Here is a 26,912-nt window from a genome sequence, read left to right as displayed (position 1 = left end):
TTCAGGCATTTAATTAAGCCATTTATTGCTTCAAATGTGTCACCATGAACAATTTAATATACACTCCACAGCAGTAAGGCCTCAGTTTCCACCACCTATAAATTGTGAACCCACATTTGGATTTTTTGTGCCACCAATTGTTACACGAGTTTTGTACAACAAAGATTTTGAATGTGTATTTTATAATACCAAAAATGCTCATTATACCCCTTGGTGTAAATGTCACAAAGAATATTAATAGTTGGCCACATTTTTTTTTTTTTTGGATGAGGTAGTTCCATGTTTGGCCCATTATATCTCTCTCTCTTTCTCAGATATTAACAGATTTCACTCATTACTAAATCATTGCACAAAATTTTGGCTTACTTCTTTATACATGCTTCATAAAACATTCAATCTTGGAGTTTAAAATTTGTCAAAATATTTTCTGAATGATTTGGTAAGCAGTGGAATTCACACACTGAAAAGGGCTGTAGCAGCTGAAAATAAGGATGTTCCTGACTCTGACAAGGACTTTTCTCTTAAAATAAGGCTGTACATAAGGCTTTTTCCTTTGACCAATTCCTATAAAACGAATGAGTTTGGAAAAGTTATTATATATAATTAGAAGATTAAAGAGTACCACTGAACATCTCCAGGCAACATGCTAATAAGCTAACTGAACACTACATTATATACTATTTCTTAAAGGTTTATAAAATCTCCATGAAAATACTGAGCATCATGATACTCATGGTACTAAGAAACCATGAGTACCCACAAATGAACCTAAGCTAGTTTTATGGGCTGTCTATATAAAAGCAGACTGTAATAGCTCAGAATTCAGGAACTTCGAAGCTGGAAGGGACCTTTGAAATCCCCTACCTAATCCATACCCTTCGAGTGGCGTTGCATAGATTTTACAGTTTTCTAAATAAGTTCTAAGAGGCTCATAAGTGGTTTTGATTAAAGCAGAAATCTGATGGACCCAGTAAGTTTCAATATAAAAGAAATATAACGTAATAAGTATTTCTAAAGATTTAAGGATTTTTCTACCGACCAGACTCGATATTATACCTTAAATAAAACCTCCACTACACAGAATTTATAATTTAAATAGCACCTATAGAATAAAACCTTAGGAGTGCTTCACAGACACCCTGCAGCCAGCACCACCCTGGTTTAATACAGCCCAGAGCGACTCAAAATTTGAATTAACTGTCATACCAGTATGTGGTAAAATCAAAAATAGAACTGAATTTTAAGCTCCAACCCAGGGGATCTCTTTACTTAAGTTGGCCACACCGCCTCAAGTCAAAACATCTTTCACCATTATTTTCTTTCTATCTGCTGTAATCAGACTTTTTTCACATCCCTTAGACTGAAGGAAAAGCCAGAGATGTTCTAAAAAAATACATTTGCATTTCAAATTTACATTAAAAATGTCTTTCCCTTATTTTCACATCACAAATTCCAAGCATTATTAAAGAAATCACAGATGACACAGCATGCTGTGTCTTGGGCCTCTGTCCTTGTTAGATTATGAAAATTGGAAGTTAATTGGAATTAAGAAATTTTCATTATTAAGTGTGTAAAGTATAAATACGAGTAATTTTTTAAAAACTTTATTTTAACACCTAATACAATTCCAATTTTAAGGATTACTTGCACAAAAAAATAAACACATTTGGTATAAAAATGTATCACTTTAACATCCTTTCCCCTTCAGCCCTCCCCCTCCCCCTCATGAACTGCACTATCTGGATGCAGAAACATATAAAGACTAATGGCACAGATCAGTTTTTACCTACAGGAGTTTCTGTTTATGTACCCAGGTACTCTAGAGGACACCAGCCCACGTTATCACATGAACCATTTCTTTCAGCCTGCTGAATTCAGTTTCACAAAGAAACAAAGCTTATTATAAAGGCATTTAAAAAACCATTATCTTAAATTCTTTTTAGAAGCACTGACTTTTTTTTGCAACCATTTATATACAGTGTTACATAACAGCTCTGGAGTACAGTACATGCAGCAGAACATACCTGTTGAATATAAAATACTTTTCTTAAAATCTTCATTGTTGGAATTCTTTGAAGTCTAAATTATAGAATGCCCATTACTTTGAGAAAATGGTTGAGGAGTACAAATATCTGCATATGTTGGCCACTGAAATAATCCAAGGCTGACTGGAATAATATTCGTAGCACACCAGGAGTGCATAAATAATTTACTTACATTATTAAAATACAACCCATAAAATTCAAGTTCAAGATCTTATAGGATTGTCTATGTAAATCCTTTAAGTGGTTGCCTGGAAATACACTGTTTCTTCTTTCTCTTTTCTTCTTTTTTCAAGTCCTATATAAAACGTTTAGTTGAAGGTTTTTCTTCCTCAAATGAAACGACACCTTTATTTGTGCCGACTGCCTCTTCTCTTCATTGCAGCAGTGCACTGTGGACAGTACCATTTTCCTTTCGGTGCTTCCGTCAATCCAACACATCCGTAATGGAACCACTCTATGGGGCACTAGAAAGCAAAATTGCGAAGAAATAGCTTTTAGTACCTCTAAAGATGAGGGAGTATATTAAAATATGCTCAGGAGACTGAATATTAATAATTAGATGCATGAAAATAGAATTTTTAGATCGAAGAGCTGATTTACACATCATTTAGTCCAACTGATAAGTTTCAGAGACAAGAAAAGGGAGGCACAGAAAAATTACGCATCTTTGCTAACTCCGAGGTTCATGTAATCTATTCCAATAATCCTACATAACGAACTAAAATGCACTAATTTTCATTAAGCTGGAGAGTAAGTTGACACCAGCTTTCAAGGACAAGAAGAAGTGAGATGAGTCTCTTACATAGAAGGTAAATGTATTTTAAAGATTTTATTTAATATTCAGCATTATTCGCTCCCTCATAAAATGGAATAAGCTAGTTATAATTAAGACATAAAGGGATGCCCTGAGTTTCCTTTCTGGGTGCATCTATTCTTGGAGATGTAGAGAAAAGTATTCCACTCTGCAACATATTAAGCAGTTCTACACTTTCACAGAAAATCTTAGCACTCAGAGGAGCACAACTGGAAATGAGAGGGATTAGAGAAAGTATGAGGGGGTATTCACAGAAATCTCAGTCATTTTCACTAATGGCCCCAGAAGACAGTTTACAGTGGTGTTCTTCAAATGGCTCAGCAATACCGTTTTGCAATAATCACAAACAGACTACAAATGATTCTAAAGAGGGAAGTGGGAGAGGGGTCTTTGTCCATCTATGTGAACATGTTGTTGGAACTGTGTCAGGTCAGGGAGAGTACAAATTTTAACGCACCAAGCCAACTCTTCCCAATCTTCAGATTGTTTTAAAAATGTAAAACTCTTATTATTAACCTTAGGATTCTGACATTGCTGAGGAGTACTTCCAAAGAATTCAGGGTTCTATTACTCCTCTGGAGTAAAAGAATGGGGGCTGAGTTCTATGAAAGTAAGGAGGCAGTGAAAATTACTGGACAAAAATATTCTCAGCATTCAATAAAAACATATCTCTATTCAAAATTAAGCTTCCTAAGAAAGAAATAGGAATTCCTTTCTTTCACACCTCCTTTATTTTTTATATCAGAAGTGGCTCTTATCAGCTGACACCTGCAGAGTACAGTACGAAATACCACACTAATGAGAGGAAAATAATCTCACATTAGATCCTCAACATTCCCACCCTTCACCTTTGCATCATTATTCTAAAAGAACGTATTGTTTTAAAGTTCCAGTTCTTCATTGTGAAAAGTGGACTGGATTCTAGTAAACACAATATTCATTAGCAAAGCAGGAAAAGGGTATTTCTAATTTTCATACAACGTAACACCTTTTGAGAAATACAATCTTCGCATAAAACCATCAAATTAGCTTTAAAAGTTAAAATACGGAACACATTAAGGATACCACCCTATTCTGGAGAGGAATATTCTAGCATTAATATAACATAATTAACATAACTGCAAACTTATTTTCTTAGACTGAGACAGTAAATAAAAATATTCAAGTAATAATAATCTGTGATTTTTTTCATTCCTAAATAGAAAAATTTAATACTTACATCTTGGTTATCACAGCCCACCATCTCACCATAGGATACCTAGTTAAAAGACAATTAAATATTTTTATTATGACATATAACAAGCATCTAAATCCAAATTAATTGTTTATGATACTGTTAGAAAATCAAGGAAAATACAGTGAATATACAATTGCATTAAGAAACAGGGTGTATAGTTTTATATACGTTTTAGTTTTTTTCTAAAAGACTTTTTTGGGTAGGCGTGCAGGGGTACAAACAAGAAATTGTGTGCTCTTTGAAAGTCTGAAAGAACTTGCTCTGTAAACCACCTCATGGAGTGGAGTCACCTTTGTGGGTGGTTCCTTTTGTAAACATTTTAAGTTTTTTTCTTGGTTATTTACCTACTTAAGGCCTTTCCTTTTTCTTAGGTCATTGATATTTTTGCAGTCAATAGTCCATTTCATTGAAACTTCTAAGTGTATTATCTATTTATTATATGTCCTTTCTCACTTTTCTTTTTGCTGTTCACCACTAGCAATTTACACCATGACTTTCTAATTTTTTAATTCATTTAAGTTCTCAGTGTACTGAATAATTTTTCAGACAGAGTTAACTAGATGGCATACTTTCTAATTCTCTGCATGAGTGAGAATACCTGTATATAGTTCCATGCACATGAACAATAACTTTTCAACAACAAACAACAACTTTTGGGGAGCACTCAGATTTCTCCCTCAAAGCTCCACAGACATATTCCATCAACTTCTAGTTTTTAGTGTTATAGAGGGGAAATCTTGGGTGAATCTGATTTTGCTCTTTTGTAGGTAGCCTACTTTTACTGCCAGGATACTTACAGGATAGTCTTTTCTTAATCACTGATATTAAAAAATGCTTGTCAGGCGACAGTAGAACAACTAGCAAACTCTTAAATGGTAAATTCTTAAAAATTAGATTGGCAACTCACACCTTTAAACACAATAAATTACAGATAGATTAAAGATTTAAATGTGAATAAACTGAAGCATATCAAGAGCTAGATAAAACAATTCAAAAACGAGAAGAAGTACAAGACACATTTATCAGAGGAAAAGGGGAGGAGGCCTCCCTAAGCATAGAATCCAGGGCTGACTTCATAAAGAAAAAGACTGTCATTACTACACAAAATTGGAATTTTAGAATTAAAAAAAAACTAAACCAAGTAAAATATTTATAATGTACATGATAAAAATGATAGGAAAATCAGCCAACATCATTAAGAATCAATTCATAAAAGAAATCAAAATGGCCAAAAAAGGTCCAGTATTAGTACTAATGTAAATGGAAACGATCATGTGATACAAAACTATCAAACTGGTACATGGTTTTTAAGAGAAAATAATATCCAGTGTCAGACAGGCTTTAGGAAATAGGTACGCTCATCAATTTTTGCTAATAAATTTTAGAAGAAAATTTAGTAGCCTATATCAATATTTATAACCAATTTTATTTCTAAAGGAATATCCTAAAAATTAGATGAAATGGATTACATTTAAAAATACATCTCATGGGGGCCGGCCCCGTGGCTTAGTGGTTAAGTGCTCGCGCTCTGCTACTGGTGGCCCGGGTTCGGATCCTGGGCATGCACTGACGCACCGCTTCTCTGGCCGTGCTGAGGCTGTGTCCTACATACAGCAACTACAAGGATGTGCAACTATGAGATACAACTACCTACTGGGGCTTTGGGGAAAAAAAAAAAAGGAGGAGGATTGGCAATAGCTGTTAGCTCAGAGCCAGTCTTCCTCAGCAAAAAAAACAGGAGGATTAGCATGGATGTTAGCTCAGGGCTGATCTTCCTCACAAAAAAAAAAAAAAAAAAAGAAAAACTGCTTCTCATAATGTTATTTGTAACTTCAAAAAAATTAAAACCTGAAAAGTAATCTATAGCTAAATACTGGTTAAATAAATTACAGTATACAGTATAACAGATTAACTGTGAGAAGAAAAAAATGACCTTAAAGAAAAATCATGTTCAGTATACATGATTTACTGGAAAAAGCCAGTTACATAAAAGAATATACTGTGACTCCAACTGTCAAATTCATACACATACACACACACACACGTGTTTGTGTGCATCTGTGTACATATATGCTATGGACTGAATATTTGTGCCCCCCCCCAAATTCATGTGTTAATGTCCTAACCCCCAATGTGACTGTATTTGGAGCTGGTGCCTGTGAGGAGGTGACAGACGTTAAATGAGGCCATATGAGTAGGGTTCTAAGAGTGCCCTTATAAAAAGAGGAAGAGACAGCAGAGCTCTCTCTCTTCACCACATGAGGACACAGCAAGAGGGCAGCCAACTGCAAGCCAGGAAGAGAGCCCTCGCCAGGAAGAGAGCCCTCACCAGGAAGAGAATCAGCCAGCACATGAATCTTGGACTACCCAGCCTCCAGAACTGTGAGAAAATAAATTTCTGTTGTTTAAACTGCCTAGTCTGTGGTATTTTGCTATGACAGCCTGAGCAGACTAAGACAATATGTACATGAAGTATATAGTAGTGGTACACCAAAATGTTTAATTATAGGTTATATCTGAGGGCTGAGATTATGGGTAACTTCATGTTTCTTTATATTGTATTTACAGCAAATGTCATTTTTATAAGAAGCAGGAGAAAATATACCAAAAAAGCAAGGGCATTTTAACTGGAGTAAAAAGAGCACTTAAAAAAATGAAATAGTTCTCTTTTTGCAGTTTATTCAGATGATGCTTTTACAGACATATACCAAACTTTTACCTGATTACAAATGCAATATCGTGGCTCATTTGGGTCATAAGTCCAGTCAACCTGACTGTTGGAGTCAGATTCTGGTACTACTGTTGTTTGTTGAGAAATTTCTTGTACAACAGCTGATGATGAAGAACATGATGATAAGGAAGAGGAGGAGGAGGAAGATGACGACTGCTGGCTTGAAGACTTGTTGTTGTTTCTGAAAAAATAGCATCAGTTTTATTTGCTCAGCATCCAGAAGAAGTTACCTGAGAATAACTCCTAAATAAGTGGTATAAATTGAAATGACATCAAACGTATGAATTAATGTTTAACACTAAGTTAAAGTAATCTGATAAACAGATTTAAAAGCACAATTGTTTAGAGCAACAAAGAGCAATACTTTTCATAACGGTTTTTGAGACTTTTTTTGTTTTCTGGAGAATAAAGGTATTCAAAGGAAATTCTTTAAAAATATTTCCAAGTTTTTAAAATAATTTTTTAATCAGTCACTACTTACCATTGACTTAAATTATAGGTAATACTTTTAAGAATTAGTATTAGTAATGGCTACGTTACAGACATTCTGTGTCTTTTTGAGCAAACTGAATATTCTTCATCAAGATCTAAAATGCAAGTACACAAAAGCATTTGGTCAAAATGATCATGACCATCAACTGACTTGTGAATACTTACCTATATAGGACAGGAAACAAAGAGTGTTAAAATTCACAAGTAACTTACCATTATCTATATGCTAATCGAATTTCAAAAATACAGAAATTTATCATCAGCAGTTACAACAAATTTGGGTCATTAAGATAAATTAATTTTTAAGATATTTAGCACTTTTGTGGTAATTCTACATTGATCATTGTTTTAGAGATTTACTCACAGAAAATATAATACATTTAAAAATAAATTATAATACAATTATTGGGTAATTAATTCTTTTGGCCTAGCATTTGAACTTTAATTATGTATGAACACCTAACATATGCAGGCACCCGGGATAGATGGTGCCAAATGCTGTTAAGTTTTCATTTTTAAAGTTCATAAAATCATCCTAAAAGTCTCATATACAAAATCTCACATACAAAATTTTCAAAATTACAATTTTGGGAACATAAGACCAAGAATTGAGACAACTTGCTCTTAATCAAAATGAAGAAGCTTATTTAAAAAAAATTTCCAGGATATAATTTGTATTATATGCATTAGTTTACTTTGAAATACATGACTTATAAATACATGAGTTCTAAGTGAAAAAAGTTCCATAAAATGGTCTATCCTAACGAACAAAAGAAACAGAAGTCGTTTATTAACAAACCCAATTCAAGACTCTAGAAAAATTAAAGACTCTTAACACTTTTTAAAGACTTTACCCCTTCAAAGTATGGCAGTGTGAATGAAAATGTCACGTCTTTGCACCTGCCCAAAGTTCATCCTGATCCATTATATGCAGCTTTTGTTTAATATATGGAAGCCCAGCTGGATGCCAAGTAGACTGAACACTTAGTAAAGGTACAGGCTACTGCAACAATGAGACTCACTTGCTCTTTCTCCCACTCCGTGAGTCGGCTGCTGATGAACTGGCATTCTGTGTTAATGTAGTCATGAGTGCCGAAGATGATGAATAGCCAGCTGTTTCCCTGGGCATCGAAAACTCTTTTCCAAGCTGAAAGTCATTATTCTTAAATGCTTCATAACTGGCTTTTAAACTTGACGTTCTTCGTCCCTCTTTCATCTTAAATAGACATTCATTGATAGTATTAATATATATAAACATGTAGATTTTCTTTTTCAAGTCTTACCAATTACAGCATTATTTTGGTTTATCCAATATTATTTTATTTAAACCATTATTTTCATCATTGTAATTTAAGCTATAAAGATTTAAAATCAGTTTTTACACAGGAAGTAACTATAGGATGGGCAACTTCATCTGGAATACAGAAAAACTGTACAGAAGTGAATAAACTCTAAGTGACCTATGTTCTGAGGTTAAAGAGAAAGCTCTGGAACCGGTAGAGAGAATAAAGTATCGTCCTAGCAGGTGATGTGGCTTTTAGTCAAGAACATGTGCATCATGAGCAATTATGATGAGAATGGATCTGCATGTGATTTATGAATTTATTTTTTACTTTTCATTATCAATCAGGTAATTTCTGCATATTCATTTCATTAAATAAAATGTTGGGTATCATAAAACTATAATTTAAAAATGAAACTTTGTATGTAAGAAAATTCTTTTTGTTCATATCCAGTTGTTTCTGTAAGAGTTTGCCAATGACTCAGACAAAATGTAACATTCTGTTTCCAAACCTTTTCCTTTTTACCTGAGCTGTAGCTTGAACTGCTTGAGCTGCTGCCATGGTAATTGCCCCTGCACCAGTTCCTGAAGATAACGAGCCAATATTATAGGACGCCAGAGGTTGGGAGGAATTCACATTGTAAGCATTGTTGGAAGAGGCTGTAGAATTATTATTTCGACAACCTGTGTAGAATTAAAGAAATAAAAATGGTTGGAAGGAACATAAGGTTAGTGAGTTTAAAATATCTTATTTCCCAGCACAGATATAATCATGAAATTTAAATTTTCATTATCATTATAAAATTTTCATGTCACATTTTTCCTGTTTCTTTTTTTCCATAGACTTTAACTAGATAAAGAATTTGTATGATTCATTAACCCTGAATGCTTTCATTTCCCCTTATTTTAACACAAACAAAACAAGCAAGCAATCATACTTAAGATAATAAACTTACCTAGTGTATTTTCCTTAGAGGCATCTGATGTAAGGGTAGATAGAAGAGCTTCAGATTTAAACTTCTTTTCAGGAATATGATCTGTTGTCGTATGGTGAGATGTTGGATTATATTTCCTTTCTGAATATAAATAAAGAATTCATGCTTCAGAGAACTACGGACAAGACATAATACTTCCATCTAGTTATAAACCAGTATAGTTATGACCTGAGTTCCTCATGGAATACAGAACATTATGTTTTCTTTGGAGACAGGACAAACAGAACTCTCTGTGTCCCATGTTTTATAAAGAGCAGACTGCTTAGACATTAAAAAAAAACTTGAGTAGCAAAGTACTAAAGATAAGCCATGCACTATGGTTTCACATGTAATACAACAGGAATTTTGTTTTCAAAACATAATCTACAATTTAGAATAGTTTTCAATCAAAACTTCTTTCCAAAAATGAACCAATGCAGTCATCTAGCCAGGTAGCCACCTGACTAGCCATTCATTTACTCACTAACTCATCAACCATTTGAAACTTTATTATATACCAAACAGCTGGCTAAGCACTGGAGAAGCAAAGACAGAAAAAGACAGAGAGCCCACCACTAAGTAGCTGACTGTTTGGCTCGGTTGTAACTCTTTCTAGAGAGAATCAGTCATCTGTAAGCAGAGAGTATATGCTGCTATTAGTACCATACATTCTTCCTCTACGAATTTCAGGGGAAACAGACTATCTGCACCCAAATAAAATATGCTTTTCCCAGATGAAGAAGATAAGCCTGCCAGTAACTGCAATGAAAAAATACATCCACAAAATAAAAGGAAGGGAAGGATATTTGCTTCTCAATGGGTTGTGTAAAGCTAATAAAAGAAAATATATAGGTAATACAATGAGTTTTTAACTGTATTTAAAGTTTTAGTTGCACTAAACCAAACTTACTTTCCACTGGAGTATGTGAATGAGCGTGGTGATTGTTCACTGGCTGTGAAGGAGTATCTAATTCCAAAGACCCTAAAAGAGAGAGAGGCACAGAGATAGCGCACCGTTAAATGTCACCACAGAACCTTACGTGTCAATCAACTACAGGCACTGTGTACCCTCACCCAGCAGAGGACTGGCAAGTTCTGATTCATATGCCTGTATCATTTTAGCCAAACATGTTAGAGGGTCACCAATGCCAACTGCACCCTGAGCCAATTTCATTTTTTCTCTAAACAGTAGGTAATCCATTTCTCAATATTCGCCTTAAGTACAAAAGGGCTGAAGGCATGCTAATGTCTATTTAGGGAATTCATGACAGGGGGTACCACGTAAGTGGATGAATGGATATTATAACTCCACTACTGATACGATCTGAAAAACTCAACCTAGTTTTACTGAGTTAGAAGACCTTTGAATGGGAGATCCTAAAGTATTAGGTGATGGGACATTACTATATGAAAGAAAATTCTTTGATCACTGAAACGACATCTGATAGTAAAGACTTCCTAAAAGAAGTTAGGGATTCTGCTTGTGACAAGTGAGGCATAGAATCTCTACTACGAAGCTTTAAAATACTTTTAAAGAAATTTTATGGGTATATCTTGATCCCTTGAGATGAAATTATGGCAGGGCACAGGGTGGAGCAGTTTTTATAACTTGATCCAATTTAGTTTCATGTCTGTGTCCTTACAGAGGATGCTTCATTAACCTTCCTGCAGTACTGAATAGGCATGAATTGTCACTCACAGCTATCATCAGCATTTCCAAAAAAAAAAAAATCACAGCAGCTATAGAATATTTTATTTTGTCTCAAAATACTTATTATCCTCAGATAGGGTTCCCCCAGAATAAAAGTATCACAAATAAATTAGATGATCATCTAAAGTGTTGGATCTACCTTTGAATACAAAAATGCAACTATGGACACCAAAATGGATTCGTGCCTGGTTGCTTCTCTAGTTGACTTCTAGTGAGTATATCAACAGAGATACATATACATAACCTAATACTGTAAAGAAACCTTTCATCTGTGTGTAGAAATAGGTACATGTTTTTGCTGTTGAAATGCACCAAGAGAAAAAAAAAAAAAGATGTTTGAATCCTTTAATTAAATTCTAGTAGAAATCAGTCATAATACTGATTTGGTTCAACTAACATTTACTGAGTCCCTACTCTGGGCTTAGCACCACACTATCTACTTTTATGGACATAACCTATTTAGGTTGGAAGAGATACTAAATTGGTTAAAGAAACAGAGCACAGGTCTCCATTTTTGGGAAGTCTCCTGAGTTAAATCCAAGAAGTGATAAGGATAACTTACAGCAGGAGATCAAGTCGAGCCTTGCAAAGAAATATCAGAATGGCTCCTTGCTGATAAGGGAGAGCTTAGGAAAGACTTCTTTGAGAAAAAGAGGAAGTCCTGTGAAACCAATTAAATTCTTTCCTCGTAAGCCTTAAGACAGCTCTTAAGAAGAGAAAACAACCTTGCATGCTTAAGTGTGTAAATAGGACAAAGTCAATACCTTTAGTGACAGATGGTTAACCTGTTTCTAGATGGTTATATTTCTTTAAATCTTTGTTCTTACCATTAATCTTACTAGCATATATGCGTATGTTAAAATGGAATGACTTAATATGTTATTCTCATAAAGAGTGAGTGGATGAATGTCCTATATTATCTTTCTCCATTCCAATTGCTAGGGTCCAAGCTATCAAACCAGGTCACCACCATCCAACGAGGGGCAGGATCTGAGAATTCTCTGTGGGACAAGTATCTCCTCAGTAATTTGCACATGTACTGTCCAACATTGATGGAAAACTGTAAATTTTACTTACGCCTCTCTAATATTTCTGTAATTCCAGCATTATCAGCTTCCAGCTCCATTTTAAACTTAGCCAGTTCCTGATCCAGCTTTCTCAAGTGTCGATCTACCTGTTTCAAAGAAGATCAAAGATAACCACCAAAATTTGGGACACTATTAAAGTGTCAGTTTAAGGAGGAAACCTAAATCTTTGTTTCTTTTAGTGAATCTACTTTGAATCCTTGAGCAAGTCAACTAACCTACACCTCAGGTTTTTAATCTATAAAATAAGGGTGCTAGGTTAAATAATTTCCCAAGTCTCCTTTAATAAATTTTAAGTTTTAAGAAACCAGAATCACAATTTGTTAGAAAATGTTCGGAAGAAGTGAGATATGAAAACTAAAGTAAAACTGGTATTAGGGATTTGAGGGGGGAAGAGGTGCAGGAGGGTTAGAACTTTCCATAGTACACCCTGGGATTACTTTCAGCCTAATCTCCTCCTACTTATAACAAGGCCAACCATACTGCCATACCATAAGTGTTATTTATAATGAGGAGTGAAAGATCCTCAGTCTACAAACAAAGAGGCTACTATAATCTATACATACATTTTCCTAAGGCAGGAAAGTGGACCATTATACTTGTAAACATTTATGTAAAGGGTTGAAACAAAAGGGTTTTTTAGCCAGAAAACTCCATTACCCAAAGAGCCTGGTTAAAACAGTTTTTTTGTAACACTATTGCCCTTGTAAAGATGGCAAAATTTTCTTTTCTCATTCACCTAGATATCTTTTGACTGCCTTCAGAAAATTATATGACACCTCAAACTAGCAACAAGTCTTAATGTGTTTTTTAAGGTTAATATTACATATTTTTTCAATACTTTTTCAAATTTGCTACTTTGAAGTAAAACCAAAAAACAAGAAATCTTTGAAAAATATTCATGTTAGAGTATTGCAACATTGTTTTCCAAACTCTAGTTTCCCACTGGACCACTGTTATAATTAAAGGTAACTTCTCAGAAATATCAAAATGTTTATGATACATCATGAGGGCAAAAAATTTAAACAAGACTTTCAATTAAATAATGTACATCCAAAATAAAGGAGAAGGGGAGAAAAGTAGCAAAGACAATTTGTGTGTGTTAGATGCCAGGTAATGTGCTTGGTGCCTTAGATGATCTATCTTTTCTAGCCCTTAATCTTTTCAGACAGGGTATCACTGTCTCTATTTCATAAGCAAAGAAACTAAGGCTCAGAAGGGTTAAGTAACATGCCCAAAGTCAATGGCTAATAACGCATTATGGAAATGAAATTTAACACTAATATATTTGTAATAATCTGTGCTTCACCATTTGTACCTAACATTGCCCTGTGAACTTCTGCAATTGTTTTTTTTAACTCAGAGTAATATAATTCAAATAGAAAAAGGAATATTGTCTTATTATTTGTATTTTGTATATTAACAGCAACCACTGGCATACTGGTTTGTGATTTTTCAATAAGTTAAAGCCCAATTTTGCCTCCAACTTCACACACAAGTTATTCTCCAAAGCTTGGTAGAAGCTGTAATCACAATATTTGAAATCCTACAGGGTCACAAATTATGGACACTTGCTCCTATTCAAAGAACCTGCAGGTAATTGAGCATCCTTTAATGGAACCTCCCTTCCAATAATCAAGTGTGAACACAGACCTCAGTTATTCAAGAATCTCCTACATTGTCAAAATTTAATCTCAAGGGAAATCAGAAAAAATACTCACGTTTCAATTCTAAGACAACTTAAAGCAATGAAAATACTCCACATTGCCCTTCTTACCTACACTTATATTACTTATAAATATTGAGTTCCAATTATATGCTTGGGGCTGGGTTAAATGGAAGATACATGAAGAATGAGAGAGAATCCCTGCCTTTATAGGAATTAGAATTTATGTGACAAATCAAGATTTATATAGGAATATTTAACATGATGAAGGTTTAAAAAAATACATACCCTAGATGTAACAAAAGAGCAACAGTTGGAAAAGGGTCAGAAATAGCACATAAAAAATAAAACATTGGGCCGTGGCAGACACCATGGTGGTATGAACGAGTTAAAGGGTGAAGAACAGATTGTCTTCAAATAGATGGAAAGAAGGAGTAATAATTAAAGACCAAGTAGAGTCAGGAAGACAACCAGTATTCTCACAGAAAAAGAAAGCAAAGTATAGCGTGGCCTGTCATAGGTACACATAGTATACAGAGGAAGAGTGTCAGAATCTCTGTTAGGAGGGTGGGGTTAGGGTGAGACGAAGACACTATATAGCTTCTCCTAACTCACTCCACTCCTGCATTTAAGAATTGCTTCACTGTATTACAGATAGTACTGATAACGTTTATTACACCTGAGAGCATGGAAAATGATGGAATTTCCAATACTAGATAGCTCAGAAAAAGCAATAGAATCCAAAGAATTAATAACTCTAAAACCCAAATACATAAATAAGATAAACAAAGACAGAATAGCCTTAATCACATTGTGGTGGGAAGCTTTGTAACATAGCTACCAATCATTCCCACCTGCTGGTATGTAAAAAAGATTATGAACTGATTAATATTATAAGCAATTATTAGGCAATGAGAATTGTTTTTCTTAGAGTCACTGTTGCTGTACTAAATTAAATTACAAGTTGGAAAGTAAGTTGACCACAAGATCTAACTTAAGCTATAAAGCACCAGGATACTTAAATAGTATTAAACAGCCATAGCAAGAGCTGAACTGAACTTGACTGAAGCCTATCAAGTGCATTTCCTCTACCCACGATTCTGAGTGGGTAGAGCACCTACTGTAGCTGATCACCATAATAGCCCCACAGGCATCAGGCAAAGCAAGAACCTAAATTACCCCACCCTCCACATACACCTGACCCCATTAAGACTGATTTATAGTAGTAAAGGGGGTACTGATCCAATTGACAGAGATTTGCCATTAACCATAGATTCCTAACACAAGGCTGACCACAGATTCTGACTAATTTGTTCCCCACTTAATGTCAATAAATGCTAGCTACAAAAGTTTCTTTATTTTACAATCCCAAATTATATCCTACAACCCCAAATCATAACCGCTTTAAGTTTAAATCTATTATCTTTTTTCTGACCTCCTCAGAGACAAAAGAAATTCTGTCAACATTACTTGTTAACATATTCATGATCATAAAAATATTAGTCACTTGACCCCTTCGCATGAAACAAACAAAAAATCCTCATCCTTTAACATTTTTGCATAGTTGTAATCCTTTATTCTTTCTCTTTTGACTCTCCTAGTTTTCCAATATTGAAATTTTAAAATGTGTCACTAATAGACCCAAACTGAACTAAATATAGCTTTTTAAAAGTTCCTACATGATTTTATGGCTTCCCACACTGTCAAATTCCAAAATTTAGATGTCTCGCTTGCCCTTTCAAAATGAGCACTCAGTCTATAAGGTTCTAAGTTGAAATTCACAGCAGTAAGAGACAAATTTCAATCCATGAAAAGATCTGGTAACAGTGAATAAGGAGAATAAATTGGGGGAAGAAAAAGGAACCATGATGGCAAATTATTTCTCTGATGATAAGTCATGAAAATGATTCTTCACATCTCTGAATTATATTTAAACTAGATGAAAATTTGATCCATCTTTAGGCTGAATCAGATGCTTGAGGCCTGAGCACATAAACCACATCTAATCATCTTTCTAAAAGGCAATAAGGATAGGAGACAAATCAAAAGGTCAAACTCACATAATACATTTCCTTAATTAGAGTATCTGATGAAGAATTCTAAAATTTATAGGTAAAATGCAGGCCTGAAATATAATCGTCTCAGGAATAGTCCAGGATATAAAAAAGAAGCAGGTTCAAGGGTATTGAGCACTGTAAGAGAGTGCTAAAATCATTCAAGCATTAACTAAAAGCTCAAATTTTATCAGAGTATACATAAATCAACTTTATTAGGTATTGTAATCTAATATGGTTTTATGACAGTGACATCTGGCTGAGGAACACAAATAAGTGTTTAATGACTGTAAGTATCAGGATTCTAGAAGGAAATTATTTTAATAGGATAAATTTTTTTCTTTTAGTCTAATGGCACTAAAACAGCTACTGAAATAAACTGTCAGTTTGTTCTACTGAACTCCTAATGCAACAAATTTCTTCTTTGGTGGATACTGATGCAGTCTGGTTTCTTTCCTTAATAAATGAGGTAATCAGTACAGTGCTGGTAATAGGAATAGAAAGTTTACTACTGATTTTAAAACAAAATATTTTAATGAAAAATAATACAATGAAATACCATGCTATATAAAACACTGGGGGGGAGGTGAAATCAAACACAATTATATAATAAATTGTTGTACCTTAAAATCTGTAGAAATAATTCATGCTTACTTGAAATTACCATAATAATATAATGTTTAAGCAAAGGCATACATACAATCTCCTCTAAGGTATATTTCACTCTTCTGTTTAAAATCCTTCACTGGCCTCCCACTACCTTTAGAATAAAAATCACACCACTGCTCCACTGGCTTACGAGGCCCTGCATGTGCCGGCTCCTGCCGGCCTCCTCATACCACTCTTCTCCTTTCTCACTACACATCAACCACAACGGCCTCTTTTCTGGTTCAACCTGTTAAGCCCTTTTCCACCTTAGATTTTGCAGTTGGTACGTCATCTGCCTGAAATGCTCTTCCTTAAGCTCTTTACATGGCTGGCCCTTCTCATTTTCCAAGTACCACCTCAATGTTATCTCCTTAGACTACACTCATCCTGACTACACTCTTAATAGCCTCCCCTAGTTATTCATTCTTTTTCCCTCTCTCTGCCATGTTTATTTCCTTCATAGCACTTATCAAAATCTAAAATAATCTTTATTTAACAGTTTGCCTGTATTCATTACCTGTCTGTGTCATTACTGCCCATCCAGCCCCAGCGACTGCTTATAGCTGGAGATCTATAAATATTTGCTGAATGAATGAAAGTTATACTCTGCCAATACGTAGAATTACATAAATAGAAGTACCACTGTTTATTGGGCAAATGACCTACGAATAAAAATTACTGTAGTTTTATACTTATACTATGTCCCATCCACTCACCTCTGAAGCACGTAGCATACTAAGCTCTCAGATGTTAAATGTTGTAGGAATTTAATTTCAGTTTAATATTTATAAAGACTTTCACTTGGATGTTTACTGTTGATATTGCAGGGAGTATAACTAATTTGAGACGGTAAATCCATTTAGTGACCTCCCTTCTGAACAAGTCAATAATTCCCTTATGTTCGATTGCAATTACTTGCCTAGAGTGTTCAAACACCACAAGCCACTGTGGCAATCTGGTGGAGCACACAAAGCACTGGGAGGGTGCATAATTGTTTTTAACATTTTAATAATTATTTATTCATGATAAGTGATGTTAGTGAGAGAAGTAAAAGGAGAGGCTGAGAGTTAAGTTTTAATACACTGAGTTACAGGGCCTTGGAATTCTCAGATAAGATAAATAGTCTCAGAGGAGAAGTCTGAGCTTGAGGAACAATTATTATATAATCGTTAAAACTAAAAGTACACACGGAAAAATACTGGAGGAATGTTTTTCAACTTGGGTGGTGTGTGCAGGGGTGAGGGAGGTAAAACTGGCCTTGACAGCACAGTTCTTCACCACGTGGCATTTGGTCTTGCTGGCCCCCGGAGCTGGGCTAGAAAACGGGAAGTGAGTTACCTCTATATGAGAACCAGTCGAGTAGCTAAGAAACAATAGGTCACAGACAGAACCTCTCGGTACAGCAACCCTTATGAGCAACACCCAAGAAGGAGACTGAGAGAGCCCACCAAGGCGAGCTTATAATACAGGTGATTAACATTAGGCCTCAAAGAAGGATGGATTTTTATATTAACGATATTATGGTCGTATGAAATAGCAGTGTAGCAATGGAGTATTAAAAAGGGAAGGAAGGGAGGGGAGAAAACAACAAAGAGAAGGGGAGGGGAGGGAACGGAGGGAAAGGAGAGGAAAAGAGCAAAGAAAAGACAAAAGGCAGTCCTAGGAATAGCGAGGAAATGGGAAAAAACAGGTTTAACTTGGCAGAGCTGAAAGGGAAGCAGTGGCTTCAGGAAAGTAGAAAATTCTAGTTAGAGAAATGAAATGCAGTAAGTCTTTAAAGGAGTGAGTCCCTACTACCTGCCAAGCTAAGAGCACTGTGTCTGTGTGTGTGTACAGATATAGACAGATATACACATACACATCTCTCTATATATATCTAAATATAGACATAGACAGACAGAGAAAGATTCAAAGCTCCTTAAAGGCACAAATTAATACTGCTTTTTTAAAGACAAGAAAATGGATTCTGGGATTAAATAATTTTTCCAAAGTCCTGCTGTCCGAGAAGTGGCTGAACTCACATCTGTATGGATCCATTATGGACAGTTGTTTTTTATTACATTTATTACATTTTATTAAGTTTATTACATCACCGTTTATTACTTTACTCTCTAGCCTAAGTAATCTATCTTCCTCCAAGAATTTACTAATTTTTATTTTCATTCTATGTTTATTCACTATCCTTGAGTGAAATGCCTTCCCCTCAACACAACACCTAATCCAGGCCCCAGAGCCCCTCAATAAGTTCTGTACAAACTCACCTCACATACTCTAAGAAATCAACAGTAACTCTGCAGGACTTAGTCCGGTCTTTTACCAGATACTCCTTAATACTCAACTGCATTAATCTTTATTCGTTACATGTTTCTGTACAGGCTCTTCACTTTACTTTGTGGGCATCATTTTACTTTGTAGTCCTCCCAACTAGTTTACAGACACCTGGAGGACAGAAGCCATTTACAGTATTTATTTTTTATTCCTCCATTACACCCAGGTAAAACTCCATTATACCAAGTACAGAGTGGATGGACAGTGTGGTTCATAAATAACAGATGGATGCACACACACATATTTAAAAAGCATATATTTTTGTTACATATATTTTTTATAAATGCATGAAGTATTTTTAATAAAGGCATAAAACGTAGTAAAATAAATTATAAACAAAAGATTAGAACGAAGAGCTATATGATTTAAAAAGCAGGTAGTCTCTAAACAAAGATTTACACACACAGTCATTAAATATGAAGAAGAATGTTCCTAAACAAACTAGTCTTGGATTCAAATATAAATGTCTTTTTCTATGTTATAGACATAATTCAAGGCCAAAATAATTAAGAACGTTTTCTTTGTTTTCATTCCACAGTAAATCAAGCTACAGCCCACTCTACCTTTGTTTAGGCAGTATCTTTTAAATTGTTTTTAGAATAACTGTATGAACAAAAGAGCCCAGGCTATCACAGGCATTAAAGTGTTTTCACCATATAAAAACAATTAAATATTTTCTATGGCGTTACATAACAAATGTTTTCCAGTTTAGCATAGCTCTTACAACGCATACCATATATGGTATGTACCTGTCATCTAGATCTTGCTCGCCAAGGACATTTATATTTACACATACTTGTGCAGTAATAAAATTGTATCCAGATAAGACTATAAAAATAAGATATGAAATCTATATCCTAAGTAAACCAAAAGTGAGCATTTGTGTTCAGCTTTAACTTGCTTTGAGGCAAAACCAGAAATGAGTATTTCCTAAAGTATATATTTTAGAAGATGCTTTACATAAAAAAAGAGCAGCATAATTATACCAATTTGAGAAATACTGCATAAATCTGTCTTCTTGGTGATTTCAATCTTTAGGAAGTGCTGCTGCTACAAAAAGAATCTTTTTTTTTTTTAAGTTTATTTAATCTAGTGTTTCCCAGACATTTTTGCCACCTGAGTCAGTTGTTGAGTGCCATCTATCAATATCACCTAATGGATAGTTGAGCACTATGAATTAACACTGATTCAAATGATTCTCTTCTTTTTAATCAAACTACCAAGAACTCTGGTCAACGCAGGATTCTTACATGTATTTTACCACAGAAACAATCTCAAGATGACTTATCAGGCAAGTAAAGACACTATCTCAAGAAGATAAGTATTAGTAAAATAAACTTAAACACCTGTTCTTGTTAAAAAAAAAAAAAAAAAGCCTAACATCAACTACAATCTTATAGCAATGCAGATTTGGCTAAAATGTAAGGTTCTTGACCTACTGACCTATTAACTAACACTGTGGACTCTCTCTGCCTCTCTTCCACAAAGAAACTAAAAAATAGACCCTGAACTCTCAAATTAAATGGGATCAAGAGAGCAAACCTCAGTTGCAGTCTGCTCTTCCTATTACACTTAAGCCAACAAAACTTAAAACATAACCCATAATTCAAGTACTTATGGCATAACATGCACATTAATTTTACTTACCAAATCATATATCTGGTTTGCCAACTGTACCTTCTCATCTGCGTCTTCCAAAGCTTTATAGTAATCCTGAATAAAAACATGCGAATTTCAAGAATAAATTAATAATTTAAAAATATGTGTCTCCAGGACATATAACTGCATTTTCATAATCATGCTTTGTTGTCACTGTCAGTCACCCTACATCAGCAATAAAAACCCAGCAAGGGATAGGGCAGGATGGGGTAGGATTAGAAATTATGGACAACAGCCAAGAATTAAAGGAAGATCTTCAGAATTCCTAGACAATATATAAATAAAAATAAATACCATTCCAAATCTAGCCTCCATATGAGTAAAAGTTAAGTGAGCTAATGAATAGTTCTTTTCTTTAAAAAAAAAATTAAGATTTAAGATTTATCTAATTTCTAAAGTGCATTTACACTTTCCATTTTTAAAACTTCTTTACAAAAGTACAACTATTGAAAGGATTCTGACCTGCATGACACTATTTTCCAATTGCTCTATAACTCTCATTTTAAGTTAGGTATCAATTCATACAACTCGACCTATACTTTAGATTTCTCCTCAGTATAGAGCAAATTACTTAAAAAAAAAAAAGAAAAAAGAAAGGATTCCATGAATTTCCATGGAGTACCAGACTTTTCAGGAGTATCCAAGCTGTACTACATAAAAACTTAATGGGGTAAAGTGATGATGAATGACTTTGGGACATAAATATGTGACATCGATACTCACACACACCTGGGCATCTCCAGGTATCCTCCAAGCCAGGACCAATTCTATTAGAGATTCTGAAATTTTTTCTCCTAACAGAAATAATGTTGCCCCCATGTGGCAAAATAAATAGCACAAACTATTCTAAATTTATAGTTTTCAAATTTCTTTTTCAGTTGACCCTTGAACAAATCTATGAAGGTTGGGAGTGGGGGAGCCATTATTACTCAGATATATTAAAGGACCTGTCTAATGTCCCACAGCTACACGGCAGTCATGCCCAAATCCAGGTCTTTTAAGTAGTTCTTCTAATGTATCCCAGAATAAACTAGATTATACCTTTAAAGCAAACTTTGAAGGGAGAGCTGATACCCATTCTAATCTGGATGAGTGCTACAACTACTATAAAACTGACAAAAACTCAAAGAATTCTGTATTTTTAGGCCCATTTCATGTACAAATTTAGAGTTTTAAACTAAAAGGCTTTTTAAGGATTCTTTCAACTCTTAAGATTCTGTTCTTCTGCGATTCCACCAACTTAGGTACCTAGCAATATATAAAAATGCCTCAAGGTCTGCTTATTTTTACTCCAGTTTGTGGCCAAAGGCAACTTTAATTACCTGTAACTAGAATAAAACAAATTAAAAGAAAAAAATGTACTTTTTCATGGTACTGTAACTCTTTAATAAAAGTCACTAATTATTGAAACAATTTTTTAAATTACCAAAATGCTTCAATGATTAAAATTTCTATACTTGAAGTTCTAAAATGCAATAAATTATTTAAATTCTAAAGAGCCATTAATAACTTTCCCTCATTCTGATATCCAGAAAATGATTTAATTTTAAAATTGTCTTTCTCAGAAGGTCCCCATATTTACTGATAAATCATCCAGAGTGTTGAACATACTTTTTTAATGGATGCCATTTGTTCTTCTCTCCATTCTGGTTTATTTTTCTTTGCATTCATAAAGAATTCACTGACTCTTTGTTCTAGTTGATCCATTGCATCTACAACATAATAAAAACATTTCATATTTACATAATCAAATTCATACACTGAATATACATGCTTTGATTTTGGAAAAGAAAAAAATATCTGACAACATACACTCTTTTACTTGAGTAGAAATTTAAATATGTCATGCTTTAATTATGTAAATATATAATGCCTTAATTACCTTAGCAAAAAAGGTTACAATTTTCCCTACTGACAGTTTATTTTTGTTGTTGTTACTTCAAAACTTTTTCCAATAGCCAAAGTAGTTAACAACACACATAGGTTCTATATCATAGTTTTTGAATAGTACAGCTTTGGGGTCAAAAGCTAATGGTATTACATCAGCTAAATGTGCCAAAACATAATTTCTTACTGAAAGTACCACTAGATAATCCTCACATTTCTTTTAATAAGAAAAAGTGATAAAAAGATTTTAACCTCTTGCTATACGGCATTAAGCACCCCATAATCATACATCATGACTCAAAGTAGTAGGTACAATCATTGTTCATTTAATACACTATATTATTTATTTTAGATAAATTTTTCCTGAAGTGGGCCAAGAATAGTTATTTCATTCCATGTCTGCTAAAAAAGGAAAAATACATGAAAGGGATTCTGTTGCTATGTAAATTGAGGAAAATCTTTTTACTATATCCCTCTTTTGGAGATTTTCAGTGCATAATAGCGTTTTAAAGATTCTGAGAATCTTACTGTTAATTTTTTAAAAGAATTTTCTTTTAAATAAGCATTTCCTAGCTTATTTGACAAAGAAGTCTCTTTTGTTAATTCATAATACCTATTAACTATAGAAATTCTAATTAATGTAAAAAATGCAAGTTTAAAATTTATATAATCAAGTCCAAATTAGAAGACATTTTAAAATTCGTAATCATGAAGTATAAAATAACAGCTACATATTTTTGAACGTCTACTTTGTTTCAAGTACTATATGTTCTAATTTACCTGTGTTATTTTTAATCCTCACATGATTCTCATTTTACAGACAATAAAATTCCCTCAGAAGTGGTAACGTAGTAAAGGTCAATAAGTAAGTTAGTAAAGCCCTAAAGTGAACTCAGATCTAACATCAAAATGTATGCTTACCCTGTAGAAAACACTACTTTCACATTTCAATTACATTAAAGTTAAAACGAATTTTGTGAGTAAGCTAGAGAAACACACGATTCAGACTTCCATACTACAATCCACTAAACAGAAAAAGGTGGCTTCCCCAAATATCACCTTGTATTATGTGCCACATGAAACTGGCAGCAGGTTGAGAAAAGTACATTCATAAATAATGGGTCTGGAAGTGTGGGTGGCGGTGGTGGGCCAGAGAAGCCACAGAGTAGAAAGAACAGGTTCTTAGCTACCTCAAGACTCCCACATTCTGGAACGTTTGGTTCTCTGACCTCTTTCCATGATACTCCTTTCCTCTCCATCACATATCAAAACCCAGATCTTCCTCCACCACTACTTTTTTAAGAAAACCTGTGAGCACAAGAAACATTTTAGCTAGAGCCTAAACATAGCTGGGATACAAGGGCTCAAGAAACATCTGCGCATATACCCCATGAAAGCCAGCCATTAATATTATTTAATTTAATTAAGGAGTACCTATATTTCTCCAAACAAAAAGAGTGACACAGTCGACAAGGTACACTTGATTACGCATTTTAATTATGTATAATATAATTAATTTCACATTCTTCATTTTTAATATAATATCTCTGTAAGTTGGAACAGCTATATTATTCTCATTTCACAAAGCGGGAAGGTGTGTGAGGTTCTTTCAGAGCATGATGGACATAAATTTGGTATTCAGCACTGTTTTGTTTTGAAATGTAATTTTGCTCTAAGTATTTACCTTCTTATCTCCAAAGGTACTGATTTTTACCTTCTTTGAATCATAGACTCTTTAAAGAAACTTCACAGGAAAAAAAAAATGATCATATAAACTAAATACTGCTCTACGAAAGAGCAAGGTTATTTTTGAAAAAAATATCTCTGGACTACAAAGCTATCACTACAAGTGAAGAAAAGCAAAAATTTTTGTTACAGCAGACAAAAAGTTTTACAGTAAATCGTATTTCCCTTACTCATTTTGATTGAGAAAATACCATGCTGTCGACAATTGAGAACATATTTTATAATGTGTAACTTTTCCAATTCGACATTCCAAGTTCACCAGGGTGAACTCGGGGTCTCTGAAGAACTACATATAACTTGTGCTTCTATGAGTTTTCTGCTCTTAAATTTCGAATAGAATGAACTTGAACAAAAGTATAAATGCTGAAATCTATGTTCTATACATAAAGTCGCAAGTCAAAATCTTCTCAACACTGACGCCGATGTGCATTAAAACATACATCTACGCTCTCAGTGAAGGTAGAGAAATTTTTATTGCACAGTCCTAAATTAGAGAAATGAACACGTGTGCCCTACTGTGTATAGCAAAAGCCAGGAGAAAAGCAGCGAGGCAGGCAAGAAGGGGAAAGATTCGTCATCACCACTTCTTTTTGACAACTCTTTATGTACTAGCCATTGAGTCAGAGGACAATCAAATAGCACAGGAGCTGGCGTCGATTGCAAGTAAGTCTAGCACTGAACGCGCGCAGCGAACCAGGGCAAACGCGCGGACTTACTCTGCACCTGCAGGTCCATCTCGCGCATCTCCGTGAAGCGATCCCGCAGGTCCATTGGAAGCTGCTCAATCACTGTCAAAGGGAGAGTCCGTCAGAGGGGCGGGGCCAACGGCGAAAGTACGCGCCTACGTCACTCCGTGCGTGCGTGCGTGCGTCGGGGGGGTCGAGGGAGCCGGCGGCCCACAGCGAGGCTGCCAGTTACCGTGAGAAAGAAACATCCCCCGCCTCCCCTTCCCTCCCGCCATCCCGCCTGCCCGTCCACTCGCGCTCTCCCCCGTCCGCAGGTCCCCCAGACGGCCCCGGCAGCGCCGCCCACTCACTTTCTAGATAGTCTTCTAGGTACAACATCGCGGCCCTTAGAGCTGGGCGAACGAGGGGGTCCAGGGGTTTATTTGTGTCACTCGCTGTCGCCGGAGTTTTGTCCCTTCCAATATGGCGCCTCCGCTAGCAGCACCCGCTCGGCTTCGGCGGAAAAAAAAAAAAAAGGAAAAAAAAAAAAAACCACTTTGGCGCCTGACGGCGCTTGCCTCACTGCCGGCCGGAGCTGTCATTGGTTGGCCGAAGCAATGACGTAAGCCGAGCGGAGGCCGCCCCCGCGCCTTTGTGGGAAATGTAGTTTTATTGTCTCCCCAGCAAGAATTAATACACTGGTAGCTCTCCACGTGGAAACTACGAAAACCAGGCACCGTTGCGAAGGGTACGCAACAGACTCTGAAATGCGGTGCCTCTGTTTATTTGTTGATTTTTGCACGGGGACTGACGGGAGTTGTATGCGCCTGTTATAACACAACTAAGAACAACTTTTCACCTGTTCTTTACTGCTGTGATTCCATGCCCCGGCGTTTGTGAGTCATGCATTTCAAGTAATGCTAGGCAAATACCAAAGTTCTAACGCTAGAATAATCAGTAAAGTTCGGGAAATTTGGGTTGTTTAAAAGAGAACTCTCCGCTGGAATTTATCCTCGGTATCCACTCTTAAAAATATAAATGGGACCTCTGCTTGGCTTCCGTGTAACTAAAATAGTTCATACTAAGAATATGGAGCGAATATGTATTTCCCATATTAAAAGATGCACAAATCGTTCTCTATAGCCTGTTGTATATTCTATTTTCGGTCGGTCTCGGCGTCCTTCTAATGTAATTGATCTGCGCATACAACCTGCACCCTCAAAAATAATAATAATGAAATAATGGATGGAGCCTTAATATCTGATGGGCTGTGTTAGCAATAACTTTAAATTATGTTGGGTAAATACCGGTATTAGATGTCTGTGGTCCTGGGCGTTGCCGTTTTCTACCTTTTGACTCCTCCCGGCAAATGTGCACCCCTGATATATTTAGTACTTCATTGCTCAGTTTTTCTTCTTAGATACGTTTGCAATCAATAAAAGTTGGAGGTTATTGTTTTCCACCTGTCTTTACTTAACTCTTTATTGTTCAGGGAAATTTGTCTTGAGTTCACAATTTGGTGTTCTATTTATGTTTTTCAGATGCAGTTGAAACACTTGATGCATTTGTGTTTCCTGTTTCCTCCGTCCTTTACATTTTCTTGTACTCAAGACTTTTTCGCCGCTCTTAATCGGGATACTTACCTGTCATACTGATGTATCTTAAAGGAAACTTACCTCAATCCTAACAGAAATTATCTAGTTTATTTTCTGTACTTTTATCTAAAATTTAATTCCTTCCTCCCTCCCTTCTTTTTTTTTTTTTTTTTTCCTGGCTGCTTTTAAGATATTTTTGTGGTTTCACAGTGATGAATATAGATATGGAGTCATTCCTTCCTTTCTTCCTTCCTTTTTTGCCTTAAAAAAATTTTTTTAAACCATGCTTAGGA

General features: G+C 35.1%; 1 protein-coding gene across 1 annotated transcript; it reads right to left on the bottom strand.

The window, feature by feature from the left end:
- ING3 (inhibitor of growth family member 3) lies at positions 1-25,537 on the bottom strand. The gene is made up of 12 exons (XM_004418763.3): positions 25,396-25,537; positions 25,076-25,147; positions 22,338-22,438; positions 20,715-20,780; positions 12,364-12,460; positions 10,486-10,557; positions 9,558-9,677; positions 9,128-9,285; positions 8,342-8,535; positions 6,816-7,008; positions 4,079-4,117; positions 1-2,509 (listed from the first exon to the last, which is right to left on the bottom strand). The coding sequence occupies exons 1-12, from the start codon at positions 25,421-25,423 to the stop codon at positions 2,393-2,395; spliced, it is 1,257 nt and encodes a 418-aa protein (XP_004418820.1). The 5' UTR covers positions 25,424-25,537; the 3' UTR covers positions 1-2,392.
- Positions 25,538-26,912: the final 1,375 nt, after the last annotated feature.

The sequence above is a fragment of the Ceratotherium simum genome, chromosome 1 (genome assembly GCF_057802395.1).
Source record: "Ceratotherium simum simum isolate JZ-2026a chromosome 1, ASM5780239v1, whole genome shotgun sequence".
Lineage (NCBI taxonomy): Eukaryota > Metazoa > Chordata > Mammalia > Perissodactyla > Rhinocerotidae > Ceratotherium > Ceratotherium simum.
Note: the sequence above shows the minus strand (reverse complement) of the source record. Positions and strands in the feature narration are given on the sequence as shown.

Excerpts from the sequence above, each read along its gene's own strand:
- ING3 (XM_004418763.3), bottom strand. The coding sequence starts at position 25,423 with ATGTTGTACCTAGAAGACTATCTAGAAA. Across the intron at positions 9,678-10,485 it reads TTCACATACTCCAGTGGAAA|AAAGGAAATATAATCCAACA; the intron begins GTAAGTTTGGTT and ends ATTTATATTCAG. Across the intron at positions 8,536-9,127 it reads CAGTTCAAGCTACAGCTCAG|ATGAAAGAGGGACGAAGAAC; the intron begins GTAAAAAGGAAA and ends TGTCTATTTAAG.